Consider the following 18,183-nt stretch of genomic DNA (forward strand, 5'->3'; position numbering starts at 1 on the left):
TCTCTCTATATATATATATATATTATAGTAAAATTGACTCTTAAAAGCAATTAATAGGGTTATATTTAATAAGGTTAGAATCGTCAATTTGCATTATTGATAAATAATTTTTGTAAAATTTTCTTATGTTATTATATGATATATGAGAAATTTATATTTTTCTATTACTTTAGCCTCTATTATCCAATATAATAACTATATGAGATATGATATATAATTTTAAATTACTTATATAAGTACAAACTTATATATTAATAATAGTATCCATATATTCACACTCATATTGTAAAATACGCTATATATTAATAATAGTATACATATAGTAAAATACGCTATTTAATGTGTACAAGAGAAAACTCTTTCGAACTAATATAATTTAGAAAATTATTAATAAGTAATAATAAATGTAGAAATTGATTATATATGGAATATTATATGTATATATATATAATTAGCTAAAAATGATTAATAGAAATGGCAATGCATAATTTCATAAATATAATAATTTTTAGTTAATATTGTTCAATTGTCAACATAATAAGTAATTAACTAAAGAGTTAATCACCCAGAGAATCACAACATTTGCACTTTTTTCTAAATATAGCACGATTTTTGAAAAATAGTACAAAAAGACACTATTTTTGTATTTTTTTCCTAAATATAGCACGACCGTTGGAGAGTAGTACAAAAAGTCACGACATTTGTACTTTTTTCTAAATATAGTATGACATTTAAAAAGTAATATAGAAAGGCACAACTTTCAGGCACGATCTTCTTTTTTAACATGCTAGAATCGCAGCTAAACTTGAAGGTCGTGTCTTTCTGTTCTATTTTTCAAAGGTCGTGCTATATTTAGGAAAAAGTGCAAATGTCGTGTCTTTACTACCCTCCAAATGTCATGCTATATTTTATAAAAAAATACAAATATCGTGCATTTCTATACTATTTTCCAAAGGTCGTGCTATATTGAGAAAAAAGTGCGTAAATCGTGCTTTTCTATGTGATTAACCCTTAACTAAATGGCTTAAAAACAAGTTTAGTTTTCAAAGATGATAACAAGAAGGTGCATTGCATAGATAGCACGATAAAAGAAATTATTAATTTGTTATTAACGTAATTTAATAATAGTAATTTAATGATACTAAGGTCATTTGAAAATAAAATTACTAATTTCATGAAATTATGATTCATAAAAATAAAAAAAAATATATAACTAACAATTGGAAATAAAAGCCCACAAAAAAATGTTTTTAGAGAAAAATAAATTTGCAAATTAGTAAATGTAAGAACAGGTTATCCATTATAAATTGTTGTAATATATTAATGATTTAATAGATATATAATTCATATTGAATAAGACAATTAGTTGTAACATTATTATTGGATTATTTATACAGAGTATAATGTTATTTAAAATTATTATATTGAATTCAAATTAATCATTATTTTTTATTAATAAAAACTAGTTTGTTTAAAATGTGAGTAATTTCCATAAAGGTATGCAATAATGAACCTATGCAACATAGGGTATAGAAGACTAGTACATAATGTAAAGTAGAATCGATCCATTTATTATGTATTAAATGTACTGGTATAAATAATTACTTTTTTTTCCTATAGAAATTTGATTAGTTTTAAATTTTATTCTCTCGGAGATGATTCATAATTATATCGGTTTCAACAATTTCTCCCTAATTTTTATATTCAACCCGATGCGAAAGGAAGCAAATACATATCCATCTTCTTTTTTTGGGTAAGTTCAAATACATATCAATCAAATTCACAACGCGAACGCCAAGTTAATTAATATATATCAGACCCAATAATCAAGTAGTATCGAACTTCTCTTCTATGTTTTCTCATTATCGGATTACCGATTTCCAGTTCTTGTTCTTCCGCACATAAATGGTCTGTGGGTTCAAATCACCATTAGCACCTCAGATCATGCAATGACGATCTGCGGATAGCCGCAGGGGTAGGAACTCCAAACGGGAGGCAGGCATTCTGGTAATGGCTTCTTGTCGTCGTCCTTCTTCTTCTGGTCTATGGTCACACTATCCAGTGTTGCAAAGCCAACCTTCTTCCGAAGCATCCTTATCAATTTCGCAGCATCAATCCCCACACCGGCTACCTCAATCTTGTCCGAGTCGCTCTCCATCAAACCTACCTTTTCGACGCCTGCAGTATTATGGTGCGCAGATGCACATATATATATATATATATATGAATCCCACTCCCGTGCAAGCATAAAATATATAATCCAAGGACATTTTTTACATCATGTACGACCTGTGTTATGTGTAGAGTTGAGTATTTATCGATCTTATCCAATAGTTTAATTAGAGAGCAGCTTATTAATTATAAGTATTTTGTCGAGATTGATAGTTTGCTCACCTGAGAAGCCAGCTGCGATCTGGAGTGCCTTAGGCCGGTTGTTATGGCTGCAGTAACAGAAACAGCTGAAGTATCTTAAGAGCGGACACCTTGGGCCGTTCATGGACACCCTAATTACCAACTTTTGCTGCAAAGTAAGTACAAGAAAATAATTTAGCAAAAAAACAAAAAGAAATAACAATGTATAGTTTCGAACGTCAACCTTAAATTTGGTAACTTGTTTACTAATCAATCAGGTTAGGGGAAACAAAAGCAAAAACAAGACTAAAAAGACGTTGTAGGAAAAGTTCGAAACTTGAAGTTTATAAGGATCAAGTTTTTCCAAAAACCTTCTACATACATATACATATAATAGGAATTCATCAAACCTTCATGGTGTGATATATCTTGAGATGCGAATGAAGAAAAGGCTTTGTTTGGATCTATAGATATCTTGATAAGGGTAGGACGGCTCCCCATTTATAAGTCCTTATAAGTCTTGCCGTGCGTAGACAATAACGAGTGGAAGAAATTTTCTTTTCCTTTTTCTTTTCTTTTAATTTTCGGAAGGGATTAAGTCTATTTATATATTAAATAAAACAGTCAACTTGCGAGTTCAATAGTAGTCCTAACCAATTCAGGTAGAATGTTAGATAAAAAACTTTCGTTTATTTATTAATTTCGATCAGAAATTGTGTTGATTCAGGGGAGGGGAAGAAAAATGCATGATACTGCATTAAAACGTGAACCCTTAATATCTCTAAGTATTTAGATAATATATAGGGTGACTAGACTTTTCTTTTCTTTTTTTGGTTTTGTGGGGGGGGGGGGGGGGGGGGGGGGGGGGGGGGGGGGGGGGGGGGTGGAGATTGGAATTTGAGTGGACTTCTTTAAGTCGTCTTGAAACAGTATATAGGAATGAAAATGACGTAATCTATAGGATAATATCATAGTTTTCTTTTATGAATTTCTGTTCTTTTTAAAAGAAATTTCTGATAATAAAATAAAGACATGCTAAGAAATTAAAAATCGATATAGATGTATAGATCTTCAATATACACCATCCAATAAATATGACAATAAATGTAATTCATTTTCTTATATGATTTTGTATTTTGTAATTTATATTTATACATATCATGAAATCGAAATTAACAATTTTCTAAATAAGAATAAATTTATTTTTTCAGATTTAATATCTTAGATTGGCTATTTAGTTGTCTCCCAATCATCATCAAATCAAAATAGACTATTTTATCGATAAGCTTTAATTGTAGTAATTATATTAGGGGTAAATTACAAAAAAAAAACCCAAATTTTGTAAAATGTCTCAATTTTGTCATATATTTTGTTTTGTAACCAAAAAAACCATAAGTTTTCTAAAATGTCTCAAAAATGACCTCCGTTATAACTTCCGTCAATTTTTGCTGCTGATAGTGGGTCCCTTTAACAGTCAACGTAGGTCACACATAGACTAGTGGGTCCCTTTAACAGTCCACGTAGGTCACACGTAGGCAAAAATTGACGGAAGTTATAACGGATGTCATTTTTTAGACATTTTAGAAAATTTATGGTTTTTTTTGCTACAAAACAAAATTTATGACAAAACTGAGATATTTTACAAAATTTTGGTTTTTTTTTTGTAATTTGCCCTTATATTAGAGAAAATAATTATTTTTTCCCAAATAAATACTTTAGAGAATCTTCTTTTCCAGTTATTCACATTTCTCAAATAATTATTTAAAACCGTAAGTATTTCAATATTTGAAAAAAAAAATGCATATTGCTTTTTTATTTGAAAATTATTTTTCAATCTCAAATTTTATAGTTTCTAGATGTTTCACTTTCCTCAAAGTATCTATCTTAGGTAGTATAATTTCAGATTAGGATAGGAAAACCTCGCCTCGAATATCAAAATCCCGCTCCTTGAAGAATGGACAGCGAAACTCATATAATTTTCAAGTGAAACAAGCTTAGTTCATAAAATATTTTTCTTGAAAAATCTATGATATATGTAAGGGTAAATTACATTGGTGGTCCAAAAAGTTTTATAAATGTTTCAATATGGTACAAAAAGTTTTTTTTGCTACTTGATGGTACAAAATGTTTCAAAGTTATTTCAATATAGTACAAACCGTTATCTTGTCATTGACACCGTCAAGCCAACACTGATGGTGCAGAACCGATTTTTGTGGGACGTTACATGATGGTGCAAAATGTTTTGAAGTTGTAACTTAATAGTACAAAATGTTTTACGTAAGTTACATGATGGTGTAAAATTTACAGTTTTGTAAAGGAAGGCTTGATGACGTCAATGGCGAGATAACTGTTTGTACTATACTGAAATAACTTCGAAACATTTTGTACCATCAAGTAGCAAAAAAAACTTTTTATACCATATTGAAACATTCGTAAAACTTTTTGGACCACCGGTGTAATTTACCCTATATTTAAACATATTATTTTACTTTACTATTTAAACAAGGTGCGAATTAGTCTCGTCTGATTATTTGTTAATTTATACTATTATCAAGATTCCGGAGATTATGATAAGTACATGCACTAAGATGGATCTTTGTCGAGGAGAAAGCATTACCCAATCATAAACAGCTGTGCATCTATGTATCATCCGATTTCTAGATGGATGTCTGTTAACCACGAATTCCGGAACGTTAAGGTTTTCCGGCCTCAAGCAGCATCATAAGAAGTTCCAACCATTGGGAATCCGGGGATCAAACAGTCCAGAATCTCGTGGTGTACTAAGACGGGGTAGAGTTCCACTCCCTACAATAGAACAAATTGACTCTCCAGCCGACTGTTAGGACTCGAAAGTCATTGCACGAGATCTTCAACTCCGCAAATTTCTCAGAAGAATCCATGTGAGGAAGTCTAGATTGAGATTCCCTTGGCTGAAGGGAATGTCGATGGATCATATGTAGCTTGATAGTACGACAACAGAGTCTTTGGCTTCTTCGCGAGAAGCTAGGTCTTCTATAGGGATCGACTAGCAGAGCAATTTTCATGGTTCATAAATGATAAAGGCAGAGTGATGTTGGAAAAACAAACGGAACGAAATTTCCGACATTTATGTGGACATTTATTTATTTCAGAAAACAAGAAATGGATCTTGACAAATAAATCAAAATTGGCTATGTGTTGCTTCTAGGAGATTGATACCATCAACCTTTAATCTGAATGTTGAGCCTGCGGAGCCATATGGAATGGACTGTCATATGGAAGACATCGAACCTCTTGGTCGGACTGTTGAGCACAAAGTGCCGCTGGACCTGTCTCACCCTCCTCTGCATCCTCTAGTATTGCCCTTGCGATATTGACATTAGGATCTCCTTGATCCTCGGTATGTCCTTCACCTCCACCTGAACCGAGAATGCCTTCCAGTTCAGTACGTCACTGAATGGAGGGATGTACCCGTCCGAGATCAGGACAGGTACGCACTCTGCATATATTGCCTCAACCACCTCGGGCTAGCCACCTCGTACCCGCTTGGGCACAGGCAGAACCTGCAATGAAGCACAGACTTGAGAACATCCGTCGGCTTAGGAAAAGGAGACACAATTCAAATGAGTATGGACATAATCTAACCTGCTCTTCTTCATCATTAAGTCATAGTTCATGCCCTTGGGAACCTGCTCATAGACCTGGACATCGGAGTCGTTTCGGTCCTTCCAGTGGCTAAGGAGCAATGATCGGATGTGACCATGGAGACGCCCAGCGAAGAAGGCTAGGATGGTTCGCCGAGATGGGGATAGGCCACCAATCAGCCCTGAGAGCTTGCCAGTGCGGAGGTGGATCTCGGGGAAAGAAGCATCCTTGGAGGGATTGAATCCCTCAGAGGTGTTCGCGTTGCATAGTACTCTTATGGAGTTTTTGAATAAGTTGGGAACGTAGGAAGATGTGCGTGGCCCCTGCTTTTTAATCGCAGATAAGTTATTTAATTTGATTGAACAAAATGTTGCTAGATAATTTTGTAAATCTTGCTGGAATTGTCCAGATATCTGTTGAACCGGATGAAGTGGTTCATTCATGAATGAACGATTCCAAACCTTCGGAGTAAAAACTAAGAAACGGGTGAAAAAGGGAAATTGACTCTCAATTCCTTACCCAATCGTGGCATGAGAGCATGAAATGGTCGGCCCCGAGGCTCCGGTTCCAGAACAGATGCTTCATAGAAATAATATTGATGTAGTCGATGACTGCACGTCCTATGGCGTTAATCTCATGGGACCCGTGTTTGTAGAGGTATTCAACCATCATGACGACGCTGAACGGGAGGAAGCATACGAGGGCCTCATCAGGGTCTGTGGTCCGATAAATGTTGCCCTTCTCCATCTCACTAATGAATAATCCCTCCGTGGAGTATATGCTCCTGCACGGACCATAATGGAACATCGGAGGCTCTCCTTCTCGGTACACATAAATCCTGAAGAGCTTCTCCATTTCGATGTAACTCCTACATAAGGAGACCTCAGCAACTAAGTTATAAGATGTCTAATTAAGAAAAATTCACATGCGAAGGGCCGCTACCCACACGGCATTTTGGAAGAAAACACATGGACCTCTACTCTAGTCAGAACTTCTCTATCCATCACATTGTGGATAATTTGAGTCTGCTGGAAATTTCTTCTTCCACATGTTTTATGTTGATATGATTGGTCGGCAAAATATGAATTCGGATGGGAATTTACCGGTGGAAAGCATTGGGATTCCGGTAGATGGTCCCTCTAGGAACATAGTCTAGGTCTTCATGGACTGATGTTAGGTTCCGGACGACAGCTGCTTCTCTTATGGAAGACCGAGCCCTAGACAAGCTTGCTTCGAGCCTCTCTAACCTGCTGTATCTCTTCACTGTATGCTCAGGTTCAATCGGAGTCTCATTGTCCGGTTCTCCTCATTATTATTCTCCTAATTGTGGTGCAAGGCACAACATCCATTAGAAGTCCCGAGAAAAAATAAGTAATGGATATAAAGGAATACGGGAGAATGTTTAGAAGAAAGTTCATTCAAGTTTTGAATTTTCACAACGCCATTATTACATGGTGATAACTGATATGTACTTTGAAGATATTCTATCAAAACATTCCAGCCAGAACGAAAAGTTGCCCCATGACAGGCTTGACTCGACAGACAGCTATTCGTATGAATCTTGTGAAACCTTACCGATAAAGGAACAGAAAATTCTGGGACTGATGGGACCGCATCTGAGTAATTCAATGGAGCCTCCATAAGACCTGGTAAATCTGCTGGGCCAGGCATAGTGGGAGCAGAAGCAGAAGAAGGAGAAGGAAATGAAGAAGTCCGCGAATTCCATGTCAAAAAGATAACAAGTGAAGAGTATCTCTCCGGGCAGAGAGTTGAACTGAGGAGAGAGATGAAATGCAGAGGCAGGACAAGGAACAGAATCAAAAGTGAGGAAGAGAACCAGAAAGAATTGTATGAAGAAGGCTGCTGCTTGCTGGATGAACAACAATGTTGCCTCCTAAGGATCATTGCTCCTCCTCCCCCTTCCTCTAGTGAGATTGAGATACGTACGAATGAGTCATGAATTACTAGTCAAACATGATCATCGTCATTTTCGTCTTCTTCACGGAACATCTTCCCTGGGGGATTGACTGGTAGGAGTTTTTATGGTCTGTTCACGAAAGGGACGGGAGAAATAGGAAAGAAAAAGGTGTGGAAGGATTATATTCATTGCTTGGGAGGTCCGGTTACTCCTTGCGGCTCATCAGAATCAATGGAATCACTCCTCCCTTCTGCTTCTTCCACTATGCGCAAGCTTGCTTACAGTTCAAGTCTCCTGCTCTGCTCCTTCGTGTACTCGGGGGGATTTTCTAGCAACCACGTGGCACGTGTAGGTGAAGTATCAAAGTCATAAGTTGTCACTTAAGGACAGGTATTGAGATACGTTATCCTGCACGAAAATTTGAGAAGAAAAAATTATAAATTTATAAGAGAATAGGTATCACAATCTATCAAGTTGAGTTTTTAGATTGTAAATTAGTCAAATCGCTTATAAGACTAGTGAGAAGTTTACCTTTGTGTATGGTTGGGTGTGGCTGAACCTTCAGGCACTAGAAAATCCTATGTACACATGCAGACACATTGCATACGTTTGTGTCTCTGAAACATTCCAATCCCACCATCACGTGACATCATCAATATAGTATGGGCTCAGCATTTGAATTTTACAAGCCGTGGCCTCGTACGGCCCAGCAGGAAAGTATCAGGGAAGGGAGATCCAAAAGTTTTATCGTAATTATCAAACTGCCCTCTGTGTAAGTACACATGTCGTGTCTTTCGCCCTATGACCTGCCACGTACACCCCCGCCCACTTTAATCTCCTGAAAACCTTTATGCCTTTCCAAGAAGATCATGCTTTGCTTTGCTCTCCGGACGCCAACTGCCCGACCCATTTTCACTTCAAAAGCTTCTCTCAACGTTCAGCGGTAACAGGGAGAAGGAGAAGCTATCAGTCATGGAGGTTCCAGGAGGATTCTTGGCAAAGTCATGGAGCTTCCTTTCCTTCCTGCCCTTCTTCTTCTTGCTCTTCCTTCTCGGCCTCCTCAAAGGTCCCTTCCTTTTCTTCTTCTGAACTTAATCGAGTGCGAATTTCATACTCTGCATAATGCCTTATCTGTTAAAATGTTCTTGTTCCCGGCACTGGCAGCGGCGGTTATCGGTCCGGTCGTAGTATGCATCATTGGGGCAGGGAACTCGGCTGTCGCAGTGGGGATGTGGCTAGCCCACGTAGTGTGGACCTACTTCTGCGTGGCACGGTACGATTCCTTCGCTGAATTATATCGATTCGGGCCGATATGTGACCTGTTAACTCAGCTTTCTGGTGCTCTGTTCCTCATCAGAACCAAGAGGCTCGGGCTGATACTGAAGGTCCTGGTCTTGCTCTTGTTGCCGGTGCCCCTCGTTCTCTGGCCGGTGGTCGGGATTCTCGGGAGCCTCCTGGGTGCGGTAGGTTACGGGGTGTTCGCTCCGGTTATAGCGACTTTCGAAGCTGTCGGAGAGAACGTGACAGACAAATTCTATCACTGCTTTGCTGTAAGCTTTGATATCTTGTATCACTCCGTCCGTCCGTCAGATAAGCCGAAAAACTCGGCGGGGGCTGATGTTACAATTCTGCGGTTCATGTGAATATCAGGATGGTTTTTGGTCCACAATCGAAGGGAGCTGCACCGTGGTGCGGGACTTCACCGATTTCTGCTTCCACTCGTACTTCTCATTCATGGACGAACTGAGAGAGAACTTACCAGCCAACGAGAAGCCCGTGGACGTGAAGTAAGTCCGTTCTACCATTTCAGACAAAACAGTTTCGTAGTTTTGACAAAGTTAAGAAATTTTGATTGCTTCCATGTAGGTTATCAAAATTACCGAGCTGTCTGTTAGCGAGCACAGTAGGCATTCTAGTTGATGTTATGCCGATCACAGGCATAGCCCTGTGGAAAAGCCCATACATGCTATTCAGAGGTTGGAAGAGGTTGCTTGAGGACTTGATCGGCCGGGAGGGACCGTTTCTGGAGACGGTCTGCGTCCCATTTGCAGGCCTTGCAATCTTGCTGTGGCCTCTAGCTGTTGTGGGTGCTGTGTTGGCTTCTTTTATTTCCAGCTTCTTCCTTGGGCTCTACAGTGGAGTTATTGTTCATCAGGTATGGTGAAATCTGTTTGAGCGGATGTTGCAGACCATTGCAGTCGAAGTTTGAGCTAGAATGTCCCTGAACTGATGTTGATAAATGTTGTAGGAAGATTCTTTTTTGATGGGATTGGCATATATCATTGCGATCGTCTCGATGTTTGATGAGTATGTGAATGACATGCTCTACTTGAGAGAAGGGTCGTGCTTGCCGAGGTTAGTTATGTTGCATTAGTTTTTCCTGCATTTTGTTAATCAGGAGGCTTCATGTTAATTTTGCGACACTGTGTGACAGCTAGGCCCGTCTACAATAGAAATTTGAAGCCTGGGGTCGAGAAGGAAGGTGGAGGTTCCACTGACAGAAATGAATTCAAGAGTATCCAGAGGGAAGGTTCGCTCAATGCCATTCTTCCATCGCAGCAGTCGAGGACATTGAAGTGGAAAATTCAACAGTACAAGCCGGTGCAAGTGAGATTCTTGAAAATTTGATCTTCTCTCTTACTTTCTGCTCGGAGTCTAATAAGTTCATCCTCACAGGTTTGGGATTGGTTGTTTAAATCGTGTGAAGTAAACGGTAGGATTTTCCTCCGTCAAGGTTTGATCGATAACAAGGACATCGAGGAGTGTATAGTGAGGGGAAACTGCAAGAAGTTGGGTATCAAGCTTCCCGCATGGACCATTTTACAGTGCCTGCTAGCTTCAGCAAAGCTTAACTCGTCAGGGTTGCTGATCTGTAAGTCACTCCTAATCAATATCCTTTGATATCCAATGACTCGGGTAGAAGAGCTCTTTCGGGTTTAGTTGTACCTTTTCTGGGTTGATTTGCAGCTGATGATGTGGAGCTCACAAGGATGAACAGCCCGAGGGACAGAGTGTTTGAGTGGTTCCTTGGACCGTTATTGATAATGAAAGAGCAGATCAAGGGTCTTGGATTGAGCGAAGATGAAGAGATGTGCCTGAGAAAGATAGTTATGAGGTACAAGAATGAGAAGCCCGAGGACTGGGACGACACAGGATTCCCATTTAGGGATAACATCAGAAGAGCACAGCTGCAAGCTATAATACGAAGGTACAGTTGTCCCAAAACTCAGGAGTGTTGTTTATAGTCGGGATTTAATCTTGGTTTATCGAATAACTGTCGGTTTCTATCTTGTAAAGAGGCAAGATCCCTGGTGGTAGGAATTGGATTAGCCAAATATTCAATCACACTGCCATCAACTGCATGTCCGTCACTGTCACTGGCAGGCTCGGTTTTATTTTCTCCAAGATTTTGTCGCAACTAGTAATTAATCTCTCAAGTTATGTTTTAGATTACAGGGAATGGTAGCTTCAATGTCTCGGTTACCGACCTTCAGGCGGCGATTCAGGAACCTGGTGAAAATGCTGTATGCGGAAGCTGTCCAAGCCATTGCATCGGACAACCGTATGGGAGTAGTGATACCTGTCGAGGGTGACAAGAACCCAAAGGAAGCAGAGCAGAGCCCACAAGGAGCAGCCATTGTCTGATAGTCTTGCCGAGGATTGTTTCCCCTTTAGTTTGCTTTGCCTTGCACTTAAAACCGTTTCGTTTCCTTCTGTATATATTTGGTTGTATGATAAGTCACAGAAATGTCGATATGCAGAATTTGCTCTTCAATACCAAAACATTAGCACTATGTTCAATCAAAATGTGACCTCTGTCAAGTCGTTACATGGACAATTCTTTTGTATGGAGTCTAAAAACAAAAGATAAGAAACCGAGAGCACCTTGTTTTCTCACATTCGTAGATGTGTTCCTCTATTCTTGTTCGGAAGCAGCAGGGCCTGATAAACTCGGTGTCGCCGATACTGGTGGCCGTAGAACGAGATAGAGAGCAGGCCCTAGAAAGGGAACCACTGAGAGCGGGAGAGCCAAAATCCCTTGTCATACCTGCCATACAGGTGAAATTTGTTATGTTCTTTGCTCGAACGCATCTAAACTGAATGATGGAGACGGGGTACCATCTACCAGTGGTCGAGCTTACCATTTGCGGGAAGTCATATCGTTGTAAATCCAAAAGGTGCAAATGCGGACAGCAAAGTCAAGGCATGTGACATGGATCTGCAGTGAAGATCCCGAAGAGTCACAAATTTGTTTTCCTCCTCTTTTCAACTCGAAAAACAAGATGATTGCACCAAAATGCATATAGCCACATCAAAACAGGAAAGAACAAACATTGACATTGATAAACTCCGAGCAGGTTATTATAATTCGACGTCGTATACAGATAGATTGCAGAAAAATATCCTATATTGGGAAACAAAGAGAGAGGAAGATTTCCAATATTTTGCAAAATTTAAAGCTTTATTGAATTGGGGAGCAATTCAATGTCAGATGCTGATATGAACGAATACTAAGAACAGATGCATGATAACCAGCTTCCATTCATTTAAATACTGTAATAAACACAATAAGATTTACGAGTGATCGTTTACTCGCGAGTCTGCTTTCTCGAAAGTACTGGTAGAATTCTTTCCACACATCTGCATTTGCTAGAGCTGCATAACCGAATAGTCCTAGTCCTCCACCTAACAAAACCTGACACATATTACCATTGAGCCAGATTGTTCAAGTTAAAACTAAAGCCAAAAAAGTGTGGATTCTTCAAATTCCCTCCAAGTAGATGACAGTAAAATGAGACAGACGAAACTTACCGCAGCGGTTATCTTCGACTAGAGAAAATTTAACGGCCATTTTTTCAATTCATGCTCTTCTGTAGGAGGTGAGGGTGGTGTCCAAAGAATGAAGTAGGGAAGAAGAGCATAGACCCCACCTGGAAATGAAAGAACTAGGAAAGGCCAAGCTGGAATACTCCTCTTTGAACTGCAAATGTAGAACAAGTTGATATAACAATTCTCTTTCAAGCAGAAAATTAGTTCATATTAGGAAGTGAAGCGAAGGTTACATGATACAGACCTTCTGCCTGTTGGTAACAATAACATGCTATAGACCAAAGGCCATGATCCCATAATATACCCCAAAGACACGATCTCTTCATTCATCCTAAAACCATCATCTCCTTTCAAAAATGAGGACTTTAGCAGGAAGAACATGTCTCTGGACTGCAAAGAGCTTGAATATGTCAAAAATGTAATATGTTATCCAAAAAGTGAAGATTTGTAAACAAAACAATCGAATGGAGTCGTTAATCATCACTGGCGAAAGCGCGAGAAAATAGACTCTCTCTCATGGTGGCTCCAACCTTTGTACGTCCTCAGATATATATATAGAAGCCATATTTTTCTTTTCCCCCTGCCCCTCTTCCTCTTCTTTGCTTCGCTTTGGGGGTAAGGGCGGATGGAACTTCTCACTACTACTTAAGCATATACCCGATAGCTCTCCACAGCAGATCATAGACGATGGGTTGAAAGACACTCGCCAAAAAGAATATAAGGAGCCATGATCTTTTCTTAAAAGTCCAACTAAATAAAAGGCGAAAATTATTATTCATATTTCAATGTATAAATATGCATGTGCCAAAATACTATGGTTTCACTACTTAACGAAAAACTTTGATTACGAAAGCATGAAACAAAAAGTCAAAAGCGACCCTCTTCCCTCCCGGCCGTCCGCTTGGCTCGATCGATCCATAATCGAGACCATGCTTGTGACTGATCAGCAGGAGCACCTGCTCCTATTTGAGTAAGAATCAACCCATAGAAGTACCTCCCCCTGAACTTTGAGCCTCTCCTCTCCCGGTCACGGCCACCGAGTTCAGTTACAAAAAGAGAACAGATCAAAGGAAAGCCACGATATACACAGCATATCCAATACAGATGTATTAATACACCTAAACATAGTGTGTGTGTATATATATATATCTATATACAGCTCACGGGCCAATCTGAACCTTTCTTTCCCGAGCTAAACCAATTAAAAGAAATGCATGCTTATCATAAGCTATAATTAATAATTTATTGCGCAAAATTCAAGCTCGTGAGCCAACAATAGTTGCTTCTGCTATATGTCCTCGAGGTTTTGGAGTATAATTAAACAGACACATATTATATACGTACAGGCGAATATTAGGATGGATATCAGCCAGTCATTCCTTTGCTGGTGTGAGAAATTAGAAGAAAGAAACACACATAATCAACAGGGGCAGAAAACTAAGGGAATGGAATATATAAAAAAGGTATCGTGACCAACCAAAACGAGAAAATATAAGACCAGGAAAGCTTCTTTTCAAGGTTAATATATATATATATATATATAACCTCAAGAATGGATAACGGGCATGTATCCACCGGGAAAACAACCACAGAGTATCCACCGGAGCCGACCTCCCCAATCACATAGCTAAATGATCACAAACAGAGGACTCGACAGACGGAGCGATCGAGGGTTATGGAGCTTAAACATCAAACTGATACTAATTATTAAGCAACAACAACCGCAGCACACAGCAATAGACCAGTCTCCAAGTCGAACCTCAGCAACTGACGACCATCGCAAAATCATTCAGTCAGTGAGGAGGAAGAAGAAAGAGGAAGAGGAGGAGGAGGAGGATAATAATTAGGTTTTACAAACGGCAAATTATTATGACCCTCTAAAATCATTCACTCATAGTTGCTGACGACGGATTCACCGATCGCCCACCTCTTTCACGCTGCCCTTCCCTTCTCTGATCACACCTTGCTCGCTTTGCCTCCCCTCGGCGACGGCAATTGCTCTGCTACGGCTCCCTGCGCTGCCTATATGCATTCAACAGGGGTGGGTTGATCGAGTTTTGATTTGTTTCTTATTTTAAAAGAAAAGAGAAGAGGAAAAAATTAAAAAGAATATAATTTGATTTTTGAAAATTAAATATCATCCATATCTTTAAAAGGATCTGTAGATAGGAATATTGATTGATACTAATATGATCCATGCACGTATAGATATAAGATCTATACCCCTATTAAAAAAAGTGTGACCTATAAATGTTGCATGTATGGAAAGGGAAGATGCGGAAAGATAGACATTTTTAATAATTTTATAAAAGAAAAATTTTCAATTGTTAGAATTACAAAGATATTAAATACAAACATTCATTAAAATATTTAATAGATATCCTTTAAATTACGAAACAGTTCATAATTCATTAACAAATTTAAAATTAAAAAAAAACTCAAAGAATCGATAAGTTCATTAATTTTAAAAATTATAAAGATAAAAAGCTTAGAAAATCGAGCGTCCTAGAGGCCTTCTAGCCGAACCGACCACAACTCCATTTTATATTAGATATACATAAATATATATATATGGACATAAATATAGATTTAATAGATTTTTATACTAATTTATTGCATTGATATTAAATTTTTATCTTAAACGAAAAATTTAGTTTATTGAAATATAATATCGATTTTACAGTTAAAATTTTTTTAAAAAAAATTGTATCACATCAAGAAATATCCTTTTAATTTTTTAAAAAATTAATTTTTTAAAATATAATAAAAAATTAAAAATGAGAAAAATAGGATTTCATCATAAAGTATCTTTCTAAAAGTTAAAACAAAACCTATTTCAATAAAAAATCAAAAAAATTAAAATATTCAAGAAAATTTCATTCAGAAGCCAAACATTTTAGGGCCATTTGGCCGAATCCACCTTGATTTTACCTTCATATATATTACTTGTAAAACTCATGCGTTACACAGGATAGTCCACCAATCTTAAAAAAACTATGAATCAGTAGTTAGTTCCTCAGTAAGAGTTCGATTCTAGTTCAAATCTTTAGAAACATCATTGTTTTCTCGATTATAACAATATGCATTACTTCTAAATTATAAACAGCTAGCGTGTGGACCCGCACAATGCCACGGTCAAAAAAATTTAGGTCAATTTTTAAAATTTGTCAAGAGAATCATCATAGAGCATAAGTTGAGCTAACAATAAAATTATTCGAGTATCTGAGTTTTGAATTTTCACAGCGGCATTATTGGAGGCAGAACTAGGTGTTATTGAGGACCATACATTTATTACATGGTGATAACTGATATGTACTTTGAAGATATTCTATCAAAACATTCCAGCCAGAACGAAAAGTTGCCCCGTGACAGGGTCGACTCGACAGACAGCTAATTCGTATGAATCCTGTGAAACCGTACCGATAAAGGAACAGAAAAATCCGGGACTGATGGGACCACATCCGAGTAATTCAATGGAGCCCCCATAAGACCTGGTAAATCTGCTGGGCCAGGCGCAGTGGGAGCAGAAGCAGAAGAAGGAGAAGGAAAAGAAGAAGTCCGCAAATTCCATGTCGAAAAGATAACGAGTGAAGAGTATCTCTCCGGGCCGGGAGTTGAACTGAGGAGAGAGATGAAGAGCTGAGGCAGGACAAGGAACAGAGTCAAAAGTGAGGAAGAGAACCAGAAAGAACTGTATGAAGAAGGCTGCTGCTTGCTGGATGAAAAACTATGCTGCCGCCGAAGGATCATTGCTTCTCCTCCTCCTCCTCCCTCCACTAGCCAGATTGAGATACGTACAGAATGCGGATGGACCATAAGTACGTAACTTGAGTTAATATGAATGAGTCATGAATTACTAGTCGAACATGATCATCGTCATTTTCGTCTTCTTCTGAAAACGTCTTCCCTGGGGAATTGACTGGTAGGAGTTTTTATGGTCTCTTCATGAAAGAGACAGGAGGAATAGGAAAGAAAAACCATAAGCCGCTTAGAAATCGTTTACGGAATCGTTTAGAAATCCTTAAGATCCATAAGCCGAGGCCTGGTACGGCCCAACATGATTAGGGAACGGAGAAAGAATTTTTTGTTGAGAGCTAATCTCATACGAAAAAATAGAATAGAAAAGTATGGATTATAGGAAATTGAGTTTCACAGCTTATTGCCTCGGACTTTTAAGTAAAAATGGGGCTTGAACCCTTATAAACCTGATGAAAATTCAGTATGATATCAGAGAGAATGATACCATGTAAAATTTCACTGAGCCTATAAGCTATTGGCTCAACTGAAGAAGCTAGCATATCTCTTATCATGAAGATCAAGACCTCGATAAAGCTGACTACCCCCTCGTCTGATGATCCATTAGGCATATCCATGTCCACCACTACAATCTTTTGGTACTGAGTGAACATGAAGCTCAGCATAGAAATCAACAAATTTATATGAGATTTGGGTACATCACTTATTAGCTTGAACTTTTAACGAGAAATTGACCTGAGCTCGTATAAATCCAAAAGAAATTCAACATGTTATCACTCCTTCAGCGTGACCATACGGGCTCACACTACGCCAAATCTCTTGCCGATTTCTAGGAGTCCCGAAATAATAATGAGCTAATATTCGTACATCCTTAGATAATATATGGGTGAGTAGACTTTTTTAAGTATATAATACTATTATATACTCTATGCTATATCGGAATAAAAATAACGTAATCTATATAATAATATAGAGTAAATAAGCAATTTCGTCCCTGAAGTTGCATCAATTTCGTCCATGACTTATTTTTTGCATCAATTTCGTTCCTGACTTTGCACTTTTACATCAATTTCATCCCTGACTTTGCATGGTTACATCAACTTAGTCCCTAACTTTTCGCTGTTACATCAGTTAGTGCTACAGTTGCATCAATTTGGTCCTTCTGTGAGGTGGTTATATCGATCAGGTCCCAATACGATATCGGTTTGGTCCCCTATCACATCAATTTGGTCTCTGCCATTAAGTATTAATGCTGATGGTGTTAAATGGTGCAAATTGTTACATCAATTTGGTACTCGTGCTACATCAAATTAGTCTCCGACTTTTTTTTAACCCATATGTCTCTGTTTAATCTTCATCTTCCTCTGCTCCTTCTCATTCTTCTTCTTCAGCACAAATCTCATCTGTTGCAGCCCGACCATTCCCGAGGCTAAGGGCGGCTGCCTTCAATCTAACTGATTTTGGGGCGGTGGGCGACGGGGTGACCCTCAACTCCGGAAGCTGAGGTGTAGCTCATTAGGTTCTACAGAGAGAAAGCTTGAAGGCTCGTTAATGGCATATCATTGTAGCTATGTTATTTGACCAAAATTGTTGTAAAATTTCATTGCTTAGATCAATAGGATGCTATATGATCTTATAGAACTGAATTTGGTTGAGTCGTTTGAAAAATATCGAATTCTAAAGTCGGCTGCAGACATGATGAA

At 38.2% G+C, this 18,183-nt stretch overlaps 3 protein-coding genes and 1 pseudogene across 11 annotated transcripts; 1 reads left to right on the forward strand and 3 right to left on the reverse strand.

Moving 5' to 3' along the window:
- Positions 1 to 1,584: 1,584 nt before the first annotated feature.
- LOC116192397 (heavy metal-associated isoprenylated plant protein 16-like) lies at positions 1,585 to 2,859 on the reverse strand. Its single transcript, XM_031520941.1, has 3 exons — positions 2,763 to 2,859; positions 2,395 to 2,521; positions 1,585 to 2,178 (listed from the first exon to the last, which is right to left on the reverse strand). The coding sequence occupies exons 1-3, from the start codon at positions 2,766 to 2,768 to the stop codon at positions 1,943 to 1,945; spliced, it is 369 nt and encodes a 122-aa protein (XP_031376801.1). The 5' UTR covers positions 2,769 to 2,859; the 3' UTR covers positions 1,585 to 1,942.
- A 2,564-nt stretch (positions 2,860 to 5,423) lies between these two features.
- LOC116193321 lies at positions 5,424 to 7,881 on the reverse strand (annotated as a pseudogene).
- Positions 7,882 to 8,650: 769 nt separating this feature from the next.
- Positions 8,651 to 11,677, forward strand: LOC116199474 (uncharacterized membrane protein At3g27390-like). Of its 3 annotated transcripts, none has more exons than XM_031529836.1 (10): positions 8,651 to 8,960; positions 9,059 to 9,167; positions 9,252 to 9,444; positions 9,545 to 9,681; positions 9,761 to 10,049; positions 10,143 to 10,249; positions 10,333 to 10,501; positions 10,571 to 10,766; positions 10,862 to 11,102; positions 11,192 to 11,493. In XM_031529836.1, exons 1-10 carry the CDS (start codon positions 8,867 to 8,869, stop codon positions 11,358 to 11,360), a joined length of 1,704 nt encoding a protein of 567 aa, XP_031385696.1. In that variant the 5' UTR covers positions 8,651 to 8,866; the 3' UTR covers positions 11,361 to 11,493. The 3 variants fall into 3 exon arrangements, with proteins under 3 accessions (XP_031385696.1, XP_031385705.1, XP_031385688.1); XM_031529845.1 differs by having other exon boundaries at positions 8,659 to 8,960; positions 11,351 to 11,492; XM_031529828.1 differs by having other exon boundaries at positions 8,678 to 8,960; positions 11,344 to 11,677.
- On the reverse strand, positions 11,467 to 16,546 carry LOC116199491. 7 transcript variants are annotated; one of them, XR_004155544.1, is made up of 8 exons: positions 16,145 to 16,517; positions 14,652 to 14,746; positions 12,969 to 13,114; positions 12,826 to 12,875; positions 12,474 to 12,580; positions 12,037 to 12,113; positions 11,780 to 11,942; positions 11,467 to 11,607 (listed from the first exon to the last, which is right to left on the reverse strand). XR_004155544.1 is itself a non-coding variant. In XM_031529856.1 (7 exons), exons 1-7 carry the CDS (start codon positions 16,293 to 16,295, stop codon positions 11,894 to 11,896), a joined length of 675 nt encoding a protein of 224 aa, XP_031385716.1. In that variant the 5' UTR covers positions 16,296 to 16,517; the 3' UTR covers positions 11,665 to 11,893. The 7 variants fall into 7 exon arrangements, 1 of the variants encoding a protein (XP_031385716.1); XR_004155545.1 differs by lacking the exon at positions 11,467 to 11,607 and having other exon boundaries at positions 11,665 to 11,942; positions 12,488 to 12,580; XM_031529856.1 differs by lacking the exon at positions 11,467 to 11,607 and having other exon boundaries at positions 11,665 to 11,942.
- Between the last annotated feature and the right edge of the window lie 1,637 nt (positions 16,547 to 18,183).

The sequence above is a fragment of the Punica granatum genome, chromosome 1 (assembly GCF_007655135.1).
Source record: "Punica granatum isolate Tunisia-2019 chromosome 1, ASM765513v2, whole genome shotgun sequence".
Taxonomy (NCBI): Eukaryota; Viridiplantae; Streptophyta; class Magnoliopsida; order Myrtales; family Lythraceae; genus Punica; species Punica granatum.